Source organism: Halichoerus grypus, chromosome 5 (assembly GCF_964656455.1).
Source record: "Halichoerus grypus chromosome 5, mHalGry1.hap1.1, whole genome shotgun sequence".
Lineage (NCBI taxonomy): Eukaryota > Metazoa > Chordata > Mammalia > Carnivora > Phocidae > Halichoerus > Halichoerus grypus.
Genome location: NC_135716.1, coordinates 47,379,880 through 47,398,687, shown reverse-complemented (window position 1 = coordinate 47,398,687; position 18,808 = coordinate 47,379,880). Strand labels below are relative to the sequence as shown.

At 36.5% G+C, this 18,808-nt stretch overlaps 1 protein-coding gene across 1 annotated transcript in view; it reads left to right on the top strand.

The window, feature by feature from the left end:
- CNBD1 (cyclic nucleotide binding domain containing 1) overlaps positions 1 to 18,808 on the top strand; it is a 519,466-nt gene that overhangs the window by 44,844 nt on the left and 455,814 nt on the right. The window contains exon 3 of the mRNA XM_078071672.1: positions 5,102 to 5,212. Coding sequence (XP_077927798.1) covers positions 5,102 to 5,212 — 111 coding nt within the window. The remainder of the gene's footprint in view (positions 1 to 5,101; positions 5,213 to 18,808) is intronic.

The following is an 18,808-nucleotide window of genomic DNA, read 5'->3' as shown; positions in this document are numbered from 1 at the left end:
TTTTGGGGTGGAGTCTTTGGGATTTTCCACATAAAGTATCATATCATCTGCAAAGAGTGAGAGTTTGACTTCTTCTTTGCCGATTTGGATGCCTTTGATTTCTTTTTGTTGTCTGATTGCTGTGGCTAGGACTTCCAATACTATGTTGAATAGCAGTGGTGATAGTGGACATCCCTGCCGCGTTCCTGACCTTAGGGGGAAAGCTCTCAGTTTTTCCCCATTGAGAATGATATTCGCTGTAGGTTTTTCATAGATGGCTTTTATGATATTGAGGTATGTACCCTCTATCCCTATACTCTGAAGAGTTTTGATCAAGAAAGGATGCTGTACTTTGTCAAATGCTTTTTCTGCATCTATTGAGAGGATCATGTGATTCTTGTTTTTTCTTTTGTTAATGTATTGTATCACGTTGATTGATTTGCGGATGTTGAACCAACCTTGCAGCCCAGGGATAAATCCCACTTGGTCGTGGTGAATAATCCTTTTAATGTACTGTTGGATCCTATTGGCTAGTATTTTGGTGAGAATTTTTGCATCCATGTTCATCAGGGATATTGGTCTGTAATTCTCCTTTTTGATGGGGTCTTTGTCTGGTTTTGGGATCAAGGTAATGCTGGCCTCATAAAATGAGTTTGGAAGTTTTCCTTCCATTTCTATTTTTTGGAACAGTTTCAGAAGGATAGGTATTAATTCTTCTTGAAATGTTTGGTAGAATTCCCCTGGGAAGCCATCTGGCCCTGGGCTTTTGTGTTTTGGGAGATTTTTGATGACTGCTTCTACTTCCTTAGTGGTTATAGGTCTGTTCAGGTTTTCTATTTCTTCCTGGTTCAGTTTTGGTAGTTGATACATCTCTAGGAATGCATCCATTACTTCCAGGTTATCTAATTTGCTGGCATAGAGTTGCTCATAATATGTTCTTATAATTGTTTGTATTTCTTTGGTGTTGGTTGTGATTTCTCCTCTTTCATTCATGATTTTGTTGATTTGGGTCATTTCTCTTTTCTTTTTGATAAGTCTGGCCAGGGGCTTATCAATCTTGTTAATTCTTTCAAAGAACCAGCTCCTAGTTTCGTTGATCTGTTCTACTGTTCTTTTGGTTTCTATTTCATTGATTTCTGCTCTGATCTTGATTATTTCTCTTCTCCTGCTGGGTTTAGGCTTTATTTGCTGTTCTTTCTCCAGCTCCTTTAGGTGTAGGGTTAGGTTGTGTACTTGAGACCTTTCTTGTTTCTTGAGAAAGGCTTGTATTGCTATATACTTTCCTCTTAGGACTGCCTTTGCTGTATCCCAAAGATTTTGAATAGTTGTGTTTTCATTTTCATTGGTTTCCATGAATTTTTTTAATTCTTCTTTAATTTCCTGGTTGACCCATTCATTCTTCAGTAGGATGCTCTTTAGCCTCCATGTATTTGAGTTCTTTCCGACTTTCCTCTTGTGATTGAGTTCTAGTTTCAAAGCATTGTGGTCTGAAAATAGGCAGGGGATGATCCCAATCTTCTGGTACCGGTTGAGACCTGATTTATGACCTAGGATGTGATCTATTCTGGAGAATGTTCCATGGGCACTAGAGAAGAATGTGTATTCCGTTGCTTTGGGATGGAATGTTCTGAATATGTCTGTGAAGTCCATTTGGTCCAGTGTGTCATTTAAAGTCTTTATTTCCTTGTTGATCTTTTGCTTAGACGATCTGTCCATTTCAGTGAGGGGGGTGTTAAAGTCCCCCACTATTATTGTATTGTTGTCGATGTGTTTCTTTGCTTTTGTTATTAATTGCCTTATATAATTGGCTGCTCCCATGTTAGGGGCATAGATATTTACAATTGTTAGATCTTCTTGTTGGATAGACCCTTTAAGTATGATATAGTGTCCTTCCTCATCTCTTATTACAGTCTTTGGTTTAAAATCTAATTTGTCTGATATAAGGATTGCCACACCAGCTTTCTTTTGGTGTCCATTAGCATGGTAAATGGTTTTCCACCCCCTCACTTTCAATCTGGGGGTGTCTTTGGGTCTAAAATGAGTCTCTTGCAGACAGCATATCGATGGGTCTTGTTTTTTAATCCAATCTGATAGCCTGTGTCTTTTGATTGGGGCATTTAGCCCATTTACATTCAGGGTAACTATTGAAAGATAGGAGTTCAGTGCCATTGTATTGCCTGTAAAGTGACTATTACTGTATATTGTTTGTGTTCCTTTCTGGTCTATGTTGCTTTTAGGCTCTCTCTTTGCTTAGAGGACCCCTTTCAATATTTGTTGTAGGGCTGGTTTCGTGTTTGCAAATTCCTTTAGTTTTTGTTTGTCCTGGAAGCTTTTTATCTCTCCTTCAATTTTCAATGACAGCCTAGCTGGATATAGTATTCTTGGCTGCATATTTTTCTCATTTAGTGCTCTGAATATGTCCTGCCAGTCCTTTCTGGCCTGCCAGGTCTCTGTGGATAAGTCTGTTGCCAATCTAATGTTTCTACCATTGTAGGTTACATATCTCTTCTCCCGAGCTGCTTTCAGGATTTTCTCTTTGTCTCTGAGACTCGTAAGTTTTACTATTAGATGTCGGGGTGTTGACCTATTTTTATTGATTTTGAGAGGGGTTCTCTGTGCTTCCTGGATTTTGATGCCTGTTTCCTTCCCCAAATTAGGGAAGTTCTCTGCTATAATTTGCTCCATTATACCTTCTGCCCCTCTCTCTCTTTCTTCTTCTTCTGGGATCCCAATTATTCTAATGTTGTTTCGTCTTATGGTATCGTTTATCTCTCGAATTCTGCCCTCGTGATCCAGTAGTTGTTTATCTCTCTTTTTCTCAGCTTCTTTATTTTCCATCATTTGGTCTTCTATCTCACTGATTCTTTCTTCTGCCTCATTTATCCTAGCAGTTAGCGCCCCCATATTTGATTGCACCTCATTGATAGCCTTTTTGATTTCTACTTGGTTCGATTTTAGTTCTTTTACTTCTCCAGAAAGGGTTTCTCTAATAACTTCCATGTTTTTTTCAAGCCCAGCTAGTATCTTTAAAGTGATGATTCTGAACTCTAGATCTGACATCGTACTAATGTCCGTATTGAGTAGGTCCCTGGCAGTCGGTACTACCTCTTGTTCTTTTTGTTGAGGTGATTTTTTCCGTCTTGTCATTTTGTGCAGAGGAGAATAGATTAATGAGAGAACAAAATGCTAGCAGGGTAACAACGTCCCCAGAAAATATACTCTAAACAAATCAGAAAAGACCTGAAGCAGTGGGAAAAGAAAGGGAAAGAGAGAAAAAAGAAAAGGAAAGAAAAAAAGAAAAAAGAAAAAGATAAAAACAAACAAAAGCAGAACAAAACAAAACAAAAACAGAATGTGATCAAATATGATCAGGCTGGATTATAGATCAGTGCCACACACTAGATTTTGGGTGTATTTTGGTCTGTTAAAAGAAAGTCCGTCCCAAAATTTTAAAGAAAGAAAAACTTATATATGTACAAAAATAAGGGTTGATATGATGAAGGGATGGAATATGACTGTAAAGATGGAAATTATAAAAAATTTTAAAAAAGGATTTGATAAGTTGTTTGAAAAAAGAAAGAAGAGGATTAAAAAAAAAAAAAAAAGAAAGAAAAAAGGGAGAGAATGTGATCAGGCAGGGGAGTAGAAAAAAACCATACACTAGAGATTTAGAGTATATTTTGATCTGTTAGAAGAAACTATCTCAAGATTTTAAAGAGAGAACAACTTATATATATATGCCAAAAATACGGGTAACTACTATGAAGGGATAGAATATGACTTTAAAAATGAAAAATAAAAATGTTTTTTTTTAAAAAAGGGATTGATAAGATGTTGGTTGAAAAAGGGAAAAAGAAAAATTCAAAAAAAAAGAAAAAAGGAAAAAAGAAAAAAAGACAGTTAAAAAAAATAATTAACTTTGAAAGACTAAAGAATCATGGTAAAAAAGCCATGAATTCTATGTGCAGTATTCCCCTAGCGCTGGAGTTCTGCCGTTCTCATTGATCGGTAAACTTGGTCTTGGCTGGCTGTTCTCGCTGATCTTCTGGGGGAGGGGCCTGTTGCCGTGGTTCCCAAATGTCTTTGCCGGAGGCAAAATTGCCCCGCCCTTGCCGGTCCGGGCTAAGTAATCTGCTCGGGTTTGCTCTCCGGAGCTTTTGTTCCCTGCAAGCTTTCCGTACAGCTTTGGAGGCGGAGAGTGAAAATGGTGGCCTCCCAGTCTCCGCCCCGGCGGAGCCGAGAACTCGGGGTCCCGCTCCTCAGCGAGCCCCCAGAGAAAAGCCGTCAGTCACTCCCGTCTCCCCGGTCTCCGGCCGCACTCTGCGCTCACCCGGTCTGTGACCGCGCCTTTCTATCTGGCACCCGACCCCGGGTGGAGTCTCCAAACCCAGCAGATCCCCGCGGTGCACTCCCTCACCTCTCCTCCCGGGGGAAGAAGGTGAGTCTCCCCGGATCTGCCGCTTGTTGGGTCCCTGCTGGAGGAGCAGTGGCCCGACTGTGCCGCGGATCACGGTTTATAGCAACCCCGAGCTGAGAGCCCGCGCCTGGGCTCCGTCTCTGCAGCCGGCTTCCCTGCTCCGATACCTGGGAGCTCTGCCGCACTCAGGCACCCCCGGTCTTTCTGTGACCCCGAGGGTCCTGAGAACACACTGTCCCGCGAGGGTTCCACCCCCCACTTCGCCACCAGAGTGACGTCCCTCAGCGGAGCAGACTTCTAAGAGTTCCGATTTTGTGCTCTGTGGCTCTATCACTTGCCAGAAGCGGCCGTCGGAGGCCCCTCCCCCGCCGTCTATCCTCCCGAATATCGCCTCGGATTCACTTCTCCGCACGTCCTACCTTCCAGAAAGTGGTCGCTTTTCTGTTCAGAGAGTTGTTGCTCTTCTTTTCTTCGATCTCCTGTTGAGTTTGTAGGTGTTCAGAATGGTTTGATCCCTATCCAGCTGAATTCCTGAGAGGAGACGAAATCCAGGTCTCCTACTCCTCCGCCATCTTGCTCCGCCCCCCCTTGTCATTTGCTTTTTAGGCTAAATAGTTGTATGTCTTGAGTTAAAAATCTTTCCCTTGGAAACTATTATCTGATGATACTTAAATTTTAATTTTTCTCTTTTTATTTTTAAAACAGGAGTTCTTGCAGTGTGCTATCAGCTCACACTATGTTTATAAAGCAATATCCTAAAATATTCCTGCAGAAAAAACACAGACTGCCTCAACTTTTCAAACAGGAGGGAAAAAGGTAATGATGTCTTCTTTTGGAAGCAAGGTTAATGTGTGTGTGCATTAAAGAACAAATGGAACTCAAATAATGAAAGTATTTGATCTGTTTCCAGCACTCCATGCTAGGGAGTTTGATAGGGAAGAGTAAATTCACACAATCATTTTGGAGGAATTTTAATTTATATGGTATGATAATTAGGACTAATAAATGTATGTTGGTCCTTTAGTTTTATCATTAAAATGAATAAGCAACTAGTCTTATATAATAAACATGAAAGAAAATACTATTAGGAATGTGAAAGATAATACAATAAAGGATACAAAAAAAACCTAAAAAAATTAAAAATTATGATAGAATACCTTATATAACTTGAGGTTAATTTGATAATCTAGATCTTATTGGTTAATTTTCTAAAAAAATATGCTACTGAATTTATTCAAGATGATAAAAATTAAGAAATTATTATAGTATAAAGAGAAATTGTGAAAAGTACTCTTCAAAAGTATTTTTTGAAGCAAAAAAGAACAAAAACAAAAATTAAAAACCCATAGCCCAAGTGATATCACCAGAAGTTCTTTTCAGATGTCCAAGAAAAGGTAATTTCTGTGCAATTTAATCTTCCCAGAGTGTTGAAAATAAAAAATAGTTTGAATTTTCCATGTACATGTAACTCTGATATCAAAACTTAACAAGAGTGGTTACAATAATAAACAAGAAATACCAATTTTAATTATGATTATATAGGCAAACATACACAATAAAATTTCAGCAAATGAAATAATACAATAGTGTAATAGATTTGTATATCATGGTTAAGTTGGCTTCATCTCATGAGCATAAAGAAGGTTCATCATTAGAAAAGCTATTATAATTTTTTTTTTAAAGATTTTATTTATTTATTTGACAGAGAGAGACACAACGAGAGAGGGAACACAAGCAGGGGGAGTGGGAGGGGGAGAAGCAGGCTTCCCGCTGAGCAGGGAGCCCGATGTGGGGCTCGATCCCAGGACCCTGAGATCATGACCTGAGCCGAAGGCAGACGCTTAACGACTGAGCCACCCAGGCGCCCCATAAAAGCTATTATAATTTTATAATATTATTAACTCAATGAGAAACTGTATGATCTATCAATGCTGAAAAACGTATTTGATGTAATTCAGTATCTATGTCTCATAGTAAAATAAAATCATGCTTTTACGTGTAATGTGTGCAGTAGGTGGCCATTAAATAGTACAAAACATTTATATTTTCAGCCAGAAAGAAATTACTCTAAAGTAGCAATAAAAATACCTTAAACTGAATTAAAATAAAATTTCATAAAATGTATTAAGAAATTATAAATCTCTACACTTAGCTGCACTGGTCCTTCATGTAATGTGATGCACCCATATATGCCTGGATGGTGGGACTGGAGCTCAGGTAATTCAGAGAAGTTTTTGACAGAATATAATTGATGAAACATGAATCTTGGCAGATACTAAATACCTACACTATTAAAATTATTCATCAATAGTCTTTACCTATTATCATTGCCATATTCAATGCTCTATAATTCATTTAACATAAATGTCATGTGACAGATATAATAGCAAGACTTTGAAGTATGGCATGTGCCTGGTTGTGAACATATGGTGAGAATGCCTGATGACAGGGTATTTGCTAAATATTGAAGTGCAGGAGGGTAGAAGAAATGCTTCATACAACCATTAAATCCATTTGGAGCAATGCCACATTAATGAAAATAAATGGAAGACCTGGCTGAGACATAGGGAAACAGTTCTTCCAGAGCTAAAAAATGTGAATACAGAGCACAAATGAGATCGAGGACTGCTCAAATGATTGTCTAAAATTTATTTTATTTATGAATTAGCTAGAGAGAAGGTAAATTTTTGGTAGATTCACAGATGTAGGATATCGAACAGACAACATTTCTTTTAGAAAAGCACTGAATTTTCACTCAGATGACTTGGATTTGAGTTTCTGTTTTGCCCAATTGTGGCAGCATGACTTTGGAATAGTCTCTGAATATCAACTTCTCTGTTTTTACTCAGGAAAAGAAGATATTAATATCCTACTTCAGAGTTATGCATGAAAAAAACTTTTTAATTGTACTAGCTCTTATTATTATCATGGACTATATATATAGGCAGTGATGTTTTATATAGATTTATACCAACTGTCAAAAAATTCTGCCTCTTTTCAAATGAGTTAATCAACAACAGCAACAATAACAATTTAATACATATAATACTAACAGTAACAAATCACTGCATTCTTCACTTCAACAAGTTTAATGTTCACCCTTTTTTAAACAAAAAAAACTTAAATTTTTTTTTTTTAAACATTTTATTTATTTGACAGACAGTGAGAGAGGGAACACAGGCAGGGGGAGTGGGAGAGGGAGAGAGAGAAGCAGGCTTCCTGCTGAGCAGGGAGCCCGATGTGGGGCTCGATCCCAGGACCCTGGGATCATGACCTGAGCTGAAGGCATACGCTTAACAGCTGAGCCACCCAGGAGCCCCTTAAAATTATTTTTAATTGAAATATAGTTGACACACACTATTAAATTAGTTTCAGGTGTAAAACTGCGATTAATCAACACTAAACATTTTGCTATGCTCACCACAAGTGTATCTACCATCTGTCACCATACAGTGCTATTACAATACCATTGACTATGTGCTCTAGGCTGTGCCTTTCATCTCTGTCCCTTATTCATTCCATAACTGGAAGCCTGTTATCTCCCACTCCCCTTCACCCATTTTGCCCATCCCCCCCCCAATCTGGAAACCACCAGTTTGCTCTCTGTATTTATGGGTCTGTTTCTGCTTTTGTTTGTTTATACATTTATTTATACATTTGTTTGGTTTTTTAGATTCCTCATATAAGTGAAATCATTTGGTATTTGCCTTTCTCTGATTTATTTCATTTAACATAATACCCTCTGGGGCCATCCATGTTGTTGCAAATGGCAAGATCTCATTCTTTTCTTATGGCTGAATAATATTCCATTGTATATATACCACATCTTCTTTATCCATTCCTCTATCAATGGACATTTTGGGTTGCTTCTATATCTTGTTTGTTATAAATAATGCTGCAATAAACAGGGGTGCATATATCTTTTTTAATTAGTGTCTTCATTTCTTTGGGTAAATACCCAGTAGTGAAATTACTGAATTGTATGGCATTTCTATTTTCAAATTTTTGAGGAAACTCTATACTGTTTTTCATGGTGGCTGTACCAATTTTTATTCCCATCGACAGTGCATGAGGGTTCCTTTTTCTTTACATCACCAACACTTGTTATTTCTTAGAAAAGACATAGACTTTTTTTTTTAAAGATTTTATTTATTTGACAGAGAGATACACAGCGAGAGGGGAACACAAGCAGGGGGAGTGGGAGAGGTAGAAGCAGGCTTCCCGCTGAGCAGGGAGCCCGACTCCGGGCTCGATCCCAGGATTCTGGGATCCGGACCCCAGCCAAAGGCAGACACTTAACGACATAGACTTTTAATCAGTACACCTTTATATCAGTTCATTTCTGGAGGAAAAGAAGTTTAAGGAAATGATATTAACTGAGAACACAAATAATAAGCACCACAGAATGGTAATCTTTGTTGAAGATATATTTATTAAATAAGTAATGTTTTGGGAGGGTAGGAATTCACGTATTTACAAGGAAGCTTGTATTCTTATTTGACTTTTGTAAATCTTTTGAATTACTTTTTTGGATAGTAAGCCTAGAGACAATATGATTTTTTTTTTCTTTTAGAGAATGAAAAAAATGACTAAACTGCAGCTTTTCTACTGGGAAATTTAGCCCACATTTTCAACCATTTATTCATTTGTCTGTGGGCTTATTTTAATGTTAAACTACAAAGCTGTGTATGGGCTTTGGTTATAATGTACTTGTTTCATCAAATTTAGCATCAAATCAAATGTTGCACTTAATATGCAGAGTGTGGCATTTTAGAATTTTTGATATATTTTACTCAGGACATTTGAAGTCCAATCAGTATCTATTATCTTAAAAAATTTAATTCTAATTAGATATAAGATCAAATAAGAACAAAGAGGAAAGGGTAACTTGCTATGTTTAGAAGGAGTTTCAGGTTTTTAACTTATAACAGGTTATAACAGGCTTATAACCAGGTAATGGTAATATTTAGTAAAACCATTTTAACTTAGCTTGTGTTATATAATTTACAACTGAATAATTTGACCTGGGAAGAGTAAAAGGATTTTAGCAATGTGCCATACTGTGCTTCCTGCCCACCAACCCCAGGATTTTACTAAGAGTATTCTTCAGTGTGCTAAAGGCATCCTGACCAGAAGAGGTTCTGCTGGGATGCTTCTCATGGGCCCAGAAGTCTGTATTGGCCAAATTACTAATCACTCCAAAAGCTGTCAAAGCATGTTTTGTGCAAAGAATTGATGCTTCAGTTTGGACTTTAGATTCTAAATAGACTAGGACATTCCAGCTGCTTGAATTGAAGCTCAGAATTTCACTTCTAGATCTAAAAGCAGCGGTAACACGTACCTTTGATCTGGGTTAAAATAATGTGGAATTTCTCTGTAATATATATATTTTTTTCCAAACACATTTTAAAACAGTTATTGGTATAGTACACATACTACCTTGATGGATTATAAATTCTCTCTGAAAGTGTAAGTGCAGAAAATGCTGGGAAACAAAGATGAATGTCTGGAGATGAAGCAACTAAAAACCTAGAGCAAATGGATTCTGATAGATGGACTTAAAAAAAAAAATCTCTGCAAAATTACTTTCTTAGCTTGTGGTTTTCTTTTGAGATTTGGACTCCACTTCATTCCCTAGCATTGTGAAAATTACCCATGTGCTACAGCTGCATCTAAGTAATGCTTATTTCATGCTAGCTTGAATCTGGCCTCAGGGTAATTAAGCATAGGGTATCTGAAAAATATGTATTTAATATTAGAACAAATGAAAATATCCTTTTTTTATGATTATAAAACCCCTGTTTTCTCTGAAGTTCTGAGGTCTGTTGAATGAGATGCTCCTGTGTTTTTTTAAAGTCAGAACTATAATAATTTTGTTGCACTATTTTTCTCTAAAAAGAAAAACAAAAATTTATGTTATCTGGAAGAAACCTAACCTAAGAGGTAATAAAAAAAAGTATATAAGTGTCAGAGGTGACAGGGGAAGGGGGCAGTTTCCACTGAGAGTGCTTATGTTGATAGCAGACAGCGTACTGGAAGATCAGCGCAAGCATCCCTGAGGAAGTGATGTTGAAGTTCAAGAATAATTAAGAGTTGGCTAGGAGAAGATGGTAAACAGTCCCTGAGACAAAAACAAAACAAAATAACACAAAACCAAAACATCCAAGCGCCTGTGATGGTCTTCACACTGTTTAGTATATAAGTGCTGGTGAAGCTATTTTGTCTGGTATACTAATTGCCCAGTTTAGTAGTTTCCCCCAGAAAGTTGTTGAAAAATTTTTTTCAAAATCTTTAGATAATTTCTTCCATATATATCAGGATGGGAGTGGTGGTGGCTGAGGGTGCAGGAAGAGAAGATAGGAGGAGAGAAAGAAAGAAAGAGAAAGGAAAGAAAGAAAGGAAAGAAAGAAAGAAAAAGGGAAGGGGAAAGGAAATGAAAGAAAAAAGAAAGAAGGAAGGAAAGAGAAAAGGAAGGAAGCGAAAAAGGAAAGAGGCAGTAAGGGAGAAAGGCAAGGGAGAAATGAAGGACTGTCATGCTAGCTCATGAGAGCAATATTTGGACCTTTTGGAGAATTCTATGAAGGGAAGGGGAGGGAAATTTATAGGATCTAACTAGTTGCCTCACCCATGGTCTGATGTCTTTTGTGGCCCAAATCAAAGCCTTTACTATGACATAAAAATGAAACCCTAGATGACTTGGGGCATTATTGTAGCAAAGTGGTGGCAATTTGTAAAAATTGCCTGTGTGTAGGATTTCCTTGCATTAGAGTGGACTGTTAGCAAGAAAGTTTCAAGTCTGAGTCTAAAAAAAAAAAAAACAAACTGCCATCCATGTTTACAACTGCCACTGAGGAATGGCAGATTATGCTAAAAGGAAGGCCCTTTTGTCACACTTCCTTCCTGATTGTTTTGCTTAGAATTGTCTGGGAATAGGTGCTGAGGAGGGTTCAATGGCTCTGGCTGGGGTAGAGGCATTCTAACTTGGAGTTGTGGAGCTATCCAGGAGTGAGGAAAGGCAGAGAAAACAAGGAACAGACAAGGAGCAAGAGGATCCAGGAAATAATTGGAGAAGTGTACACTGAGTAAGGAGAAACCATTGGTCCTAGGCATGGGGTTGAGGACATTTCAGAAAGCTCTATTAATGGATTTCAAGTATGCTGTGCTGTATGTGATACGGCATCTCTTTAGGTTAACCCCAGTGTTTGATGAACTCTATTGCACTTACAAATGCTCTAAATATTTGGTTTAGTTTAGTTTTGTTGAGGAAATATAGGCAGAGTTGGTTTTATTTCTGGATAACAAGACATGGAATAAAGAGTATTTAAGGAAGAAACACAGTGGCAGAGGTGACATCAAAATGTAATCTGGGGAAATGTTGAAATCTTAAGGAGAGCTTTGTACTTCTGTGGATTTGCATGGGACTTTATCTAGATATTAAGACGCCAGTAGATCCCAGCTTTCATAATTTGTATTGCATGAAATTCCTGACCAATATCCTGATAATGGAAAAATGTGATACCATCAGTTAATTAAGAGATAGGTAGTGGACATGATGCAATTATGAGTTCAGCTGGAGGAGTATTGTAAATGCTGATGTATTTTCTTATAAATTCCATTCATCAAAGACCTTATGCAACTAAGGGGGAAAAGCCATCTTTGATTCAAAGGGAGTCATTCTATGCTTTGAAAGGCTATAGTTGAACATTTGGAACTTCTTCCAATTGTGTACTATTGGTGGCAGGAAATTTGCCTCCCTATGCCTCCAAATTGGCCTTTCCATTCTTCAAAACTAGATGCTTCATTCAGTAATTAAATTAGCCCTATGAGCCTGAGATCTCTTCAAGGAGATTACTATGAAATCAGGAAGAGAAATTCTAAAAGTTTATGGGACACATTTTCTCTGCATTTTTTTCTTCTCTTCAATAAATTAAGTCCAGCATAAGTGACAGTGTCACTGAATGGCTAGAATGGTGTTTTATCCATTGTTTTATCATTTTATTATTGTTTTATCATTGTTTCTCAACAGTCAGTAATCACCAGTTCCTATACAGAGGTCAGGTAGAGAGCATTGGTACTGAAGTAAGGTTGTCTATAGAATGTGGAAATGGGGATGGAAAAGAAGCTAGATAAAAGCCATTGAAGTGAGTGTGTAAGAGCTTAACTAAGCTAATTTAAGAATGCTGAGGAAAATTAAGGATCATAAAAATTAGATAATGTAGATTTGTAATCATCCAGGTGTGTAACCAGTTCAGCAATGTTCTGTGGGTGGAAAAAGTAGGGTGATTAAAATGGAAAAATTAAAATGATTCGTATCTGGGAACTGAGAGGGTGAACAAAATAAGTGCTTCTTTGTATGGGTTTGGAGGTTAGCAAATGTTTGTTGAATTGGATTGTGAATAGAGGGAATTTAGGTTATAAGTGAAGACAGAGCATGGTATTTGATTATTCTTTAATAAAAATATATTAATATATTGTTATATTAAAGGTTGTCTTTAGATATTCCACTTTTTTAAATTTGAGCTTCTTTAATTTCAATTAATCCTTAGTAGGTAAATAATCTTTTCAAAATAAGTTCACTTTCTTGCATTTTCAAATGGCTTGTCATATGTTATGCAAAATGTATTGCTGTTTTATTCCACAGAATACATGTTAAGTCCAGCTGTTTACATTTAACTGTAGATTTTCTATTGCTCTTTGGAAACGAAGAGAGGAGACTTCGAGTTTGGCATAGACATTTATTTAGTAGAAACTGGGGAAATATTGCTTACCTCTGTCTAATCTTAAAATATTCTTTCTTTTATTATAAGAGATGACAGGATTCCAATGTTTGCTGTCAAGAGTATATAATGGAACTTGCTTTTGAATCCTCAGTTGTAACTTTGGATATGTTGGCAATGTGTAGGACAAAGTCAGCACTATTGTACAGCATAAGACAAAGCTTGCAATTTATGAACTTGTATCTTTGGGATGGAATTTACCCTTAATTATTTCCCTGGTTTGTCATTAGTGATAATTAAGCTAAGCTTAACAAATGGAGTTAACGTAGTATACTTAAAGTGACTGTACTTATTTGTATTTTTATGAGTCAGGCTGACTTTAGTATCTAAAAAAAAAGGATTGAAGAATCCTATAGCAAACATCTTATTAAGATCCCATATATTACTCTGGCTCTAACTACTACCTAGTAAAATTTATGTGGATTTACAAAAAAGTCGGGGAGGGAGTTACAAAAAGATTCGGGGAACTGATTTTAAAAAGTTCGTAAGAGCTATAATACAAGAATACATGGATTGCAATGTGTTGTGATGGCCTTTGGACTAATCACATCTGGGTTTAAATTTCAGTTCTGCAGTTTGGCTATTGTGTTGCCTTAAGAAGATTAGCTAAAACTTTGAATCTTAGTCTCTTCATCTAAAATGGAGACAATAATACACACTCTACAGTGATGTTGGAGGACTGAATGAGATAATGTATACAAAATTTTATTTTAGTTTGTTTGCTTGGTGCTGGTGCTAATCCCTAGCACCTGAATTTACTGAGGCTTTTTTTTTTTATCTTTAATATGGCCAATTTAAAAACATAGATAGCTACAAAAACTATTATTTTACTAATGCATGATTGTGTAATATACATTGGCCATTTAGAAAACATTGGTCCACTGCGTTATACAGATCTTACAAATGTTGACATGTTTATGCAATATATGAAAATGACAATTTTTAATATCAACACTGATCATCAGAAAGCCTTAAGTGTTAGGAGGCTGTCAAGTTTACAGAAGTGGATACAAGTTTTCCAAAAATCAAATTTTTACTTGAAAGCTTAAATTTTATCATAAGCAACAGATACTGTATATTTCACTCATTTTTGAGAAAATATATTCCAAACATCAAAGTCATTTATTATAGTTTGTTTTTTGGCTGTTCTTTCAAGTAATTATGGAGTGCAGTGAAAAAAGTGGATAGTTTAGCTTACAATTGGATAATAAACTCACTTTTACTTGAGACAAAAATCTCTTTGAAATGCTGCAAAAATTCTTTATACTTTTCATTTTGTCACACAGAATATCATGAAAAAGTGTATTCAGGGTCAGAATGTTGAGATTTAATAAAATTAATATTTTTTCTGGCTTTTTAAAAATTGCAAGTGTGTGGCAGTGAGGAATCCAGTGACTGCTAGTATAGTTTGCTCTCATTATTTTGAATCATGCTTAGTTGCAAATAGTTTTACCCGTCATTATTTTTGCATGATTAAACTCCAACACAGCAAAAAGAGGCAAATCACATCTTAATTGTATTGTGATCTTTTTAAATAATATTTTTTCTCTTCACAGTTACTGAGGAATTAAATAACAGGGGTTTCCTATAGTCTATATAACTCAATGATTACATGAAACATGATTAATATTTTACAATTAGATTCACAAAATCAAAAATTTAATAATATCACGGTGGCAGTGAGAATGTAGAGCAACTGAAACTTACACCTTGGCTACTATTTTAGCCACTTTAGAAAATAATTTGGCTAATTATTAATATAATTGAGGATGCACATACATTATGACTTAAAAATTCTAATTCTGGGTGTATTCCCTGGAGAAGCTGTGCATATACAAGATTAGTCATAGTAAGCAAGTTTGTATACAGCAAGCAAACAAACAAAAGGCAAAACAAACCTGGAAACAAAAATCCCAGTTGCCCACAGACTAAGAAAATGGGAATAGAAAGTCCCCTTTGTGGTATATAAATATAATGAAATCTTACACAGCAGTAAAATGAATGAACGATAGCCATTAAGTCTCATAAACACAATGTTGAACAATAACAACCAAAAAGCGAGTTACAGAATACTTAACAATCACTTCATTTCTATCAAGTGCAAAACTAAATATGCAAAATTAAAATTAGGTTTTTAAAGAGATGCATACATTTTTGACTAAAATGTATAATGAAAACCAAGGAACAAAATTCAGGGTAGTGGTTATCTCTGGAGTGAGTGCTACATCTGTCCATGGAGGAGTAATTGTACAGTGCCATAGGTACTTTAAAGATCTGAGTGAGTATATTAACACTATTTTATTGTTACTCTTAAACTTACAATATATTATGTATGTTTTTAATTTAATTATCAGTAGAAAAATGCCAAAACTTTAAACAGTTAATAGCAGAGAAATGAATAGAATTGCCTAATTACTAGCTCGTTATGGTAATTATCCAATTCTATAGATAGGTGATTTCATGCATCCGTATCATTTACCTTGAGTAAAAATTAATTCAGAAATAATTAGATGTAATGATACCAAAAAAGTATGGAAAGATTAATAGAGGACATTAATCTGTTGTACAGTGGCTATGTCTATTTGACAGGGTCAAAATATTTTTGAGCAGAATTTAGCATCTTTAGAAATTTCTTCTGCAGGAAAATTCCTTGTACCTTCTTCTGGAATATTCTTTTTTAAACTCTTCTCATCTTGAATGTCTCAGTTTAAATCTCTCTGTGAGAGACATTGTCTTTTCCTTTTTTTAAGATTTTATTTATTTATTTGACAGACAGCAAGCACAAGCAGGGAGAGTGGCAGGCAGAGGGAGAGGGCTCCTTGCAGAGCAAGGGAAGCCCGATGTGGGACTTGATCCCAGGACCCCGGGATCATGACCTGAGCCGAAGGCAGTTGCTTAAGCAACTGAGCCACCCAGGCACCCCATTGTCTTTTCCTATAAGCAAAATAGGCACCCTATGATTGTTTTTCACAACAGGTATAAATTCTTTGTATCACTTTTAATAACTTTCAATAACACATTTAGAGACTGATTATACCATTAGTGCCTTCCTGCATTGGATAGTAGGGAACATATTGGCTAAGCCAGACTGTCCTGAAACCTTGTTACCCAGGAGATACCTGGCTGGCCCTGTCCAGTGATGGCCAATATTATCTGTTGCATCAGAAGTTGCATGAGTGAAGTCCTGGTCATGTTAGGGCTTTCCATAACTTGGTAAGACCTTATCTTAAGTAGGTGTGTAACCATCATTATAACCCAAATATATGTCCTATGAGGAAATGGGGGAGACTTTTGAAGCCATACTCACTGATGACTGATGGTATCATGTATTCCCTGCTGAAATATTGCAATAAAATGGAGTTTATTGCAATAAAATGGAGTGACATTAAGAAAAAAAAGAGGTAGTAAGGAACATAAAGGCAGAAATACAATTGATGTTTGTCTATTGAACTTTTACCCAGCAACCTCGCTAAATTCTCTTATGAAATCTAGTATCTGTAGACACTAGAATAGTAATAATGTCATAATGTCATTAATAATTATAATGTCATCCAAAAAAATAACAGCTTTACTGATACTTCCTGATTCTTACACTTTTTGCTTGTATTTTAATGCCTAAGACCTCCATTACAGTGTTGAATAGGTTAGAGCAGTATACATGACTTATTTCCAATTCCAGAGGCAAAGCTTTTTAAAGTGCAGTTTAATATTTGTTGTATTTTTTTTTTTAAGATTTTATTTATTTATTTGACAGAGACAGAGATAGTGAAAGCAGGAACACAAGCAGGGGGGAGTGGGAGAGGGAGAAGCAGACTCCCCACCGAGCAGGGAGCCTGATGTGGGGCTTGATCCCAGGACCCTGGGATCATGACCTGAGTCAAAGGCAGACGCTTAATGACTGAGCCACCCAGGGGCCCCAATATTTGTTGTATTTTTAAAATACTTTTGTCATATTAAGAGAGTTCATTATTTCTAGTTTTTTTTTTTTTTTTTTTTTTAAAGATTTTATTTATTTATTTGAGAGAGAGAGAATGAGAGAGAACACATGAGAGGGGGGAGGGTCAGAGGGAGAAGCAGACTCCCTGCCGAGCAGGGAGCCCGATGCGGGACTCGATCCAGGGACTCCAGGATCATGACCTGAGCCGAAGGCAGTCGCTTAACCAACTGAGCCACCCAGGCGCCCCATTATTTCTAGTTTTGTAGGATTTTGTATTACACATAAATATTGTATCATATGAAATGTTTAGATGATCATGATTTTTCTTATTCCATTAATGTGTTGAATAACATACCTGAAATAGTATTCCTGGTATAGTCCCAGCTAGGCTATGCTTTACTATCTTTTAAAATTACTGGATTCAGTTTATTAATATTTTGCTTAGAATTTTTGCATCTATATTCAGTGATATTGGCTTGTAATTTTCTTTTCTTGTAATATCCTTGACAGATGTTGATATTAAGGCTATGCTGGCTTCCTAAAACTAGCTGGAAAGTATAACTGTCTTTTGTATTTTCTGAAAGTGTTTGCTTTTATTTATTAAGAATTTGAATTCATCATTAAGGCCATTTTGGCCAGGAGTCTCTTTGTGGAAAGATTCTTACTTATTAGTTATATTCTTTTTTTTTTTTTTAAGATTTTATTTATTTATTTGACAGAGAGAGGCACAGTGAGAGAAGGAACACAAGCAGGGGAAGTGGGAGAGGGAGAAGCAGGCTCCCCGCTGAGCAGGGAGCCTGATGTGGGTCTTGATCCCAGGACCCTGGGATCATGACCTGAGTCGAAGGCAGACGCTTAATGACTGAGCCACCCAGGTGCCCCATCTTGGCACAATCTTAGCATAGAGTGACTAGGACTTTATGAAAAATATCTTTAGAAGCCTGAGAATAACACTAAGGATTCAGTTTTCAAGTTAGACTCACAAGAATCAGAGATTTTACCCCATATCAAACTTCACTTAAAAAATTTAAAGGTACAGTTTATTGTGAAATATAGAGAGATGGAGAAGTCTGAGATCCCCAACATAGCTCTCCAGAAAAGATCTGAATCATATCCATGACCTTCTATACTCCCGCTTGCCTTGTCTGCTTGTACAACTTATTAACTTCTCATAAAATGATTCTTGAATTTTGTATGACTGAAGTTTTTAGACTATATGTATTGCATTATTGCTAGTTTTACTATATAATGATGAGGATAATTTTCTACCATTTCCTGAGGAGCATAGGGCACAATTTAATCAATTAATCAATTAATATGTATGGCCACCTACTTTTTCCTGTTGCTTTTGGTGGCTTAGTATCTCCTGGTTAATTTCAAGAAGCTTAAATGTCACTTGGGACTATTCTGAATCCTTTGGCTGCCTTGAGATTTCCAACACAAAGTAGGAAATCCAGGAGTCACCTGCCTTGGGCAAATATGATGAACTTGGACCAGAAGAATACTAGGTCCAATGAAGACTCACTTTCCACATTCTTGCCACAAAGTCTGCCATATCTACCTCCCACTTTCCCTCCAGTCCATGGCCCTCTCTTCTCCAGATTATAAAAACTTCCTTCCATTTGCATTTTAGCATCCAGGTTTGGTGGAGGAAAGCCAATTGCTTTATACCTGAATTCTTATCATTGCTGAGTTTTA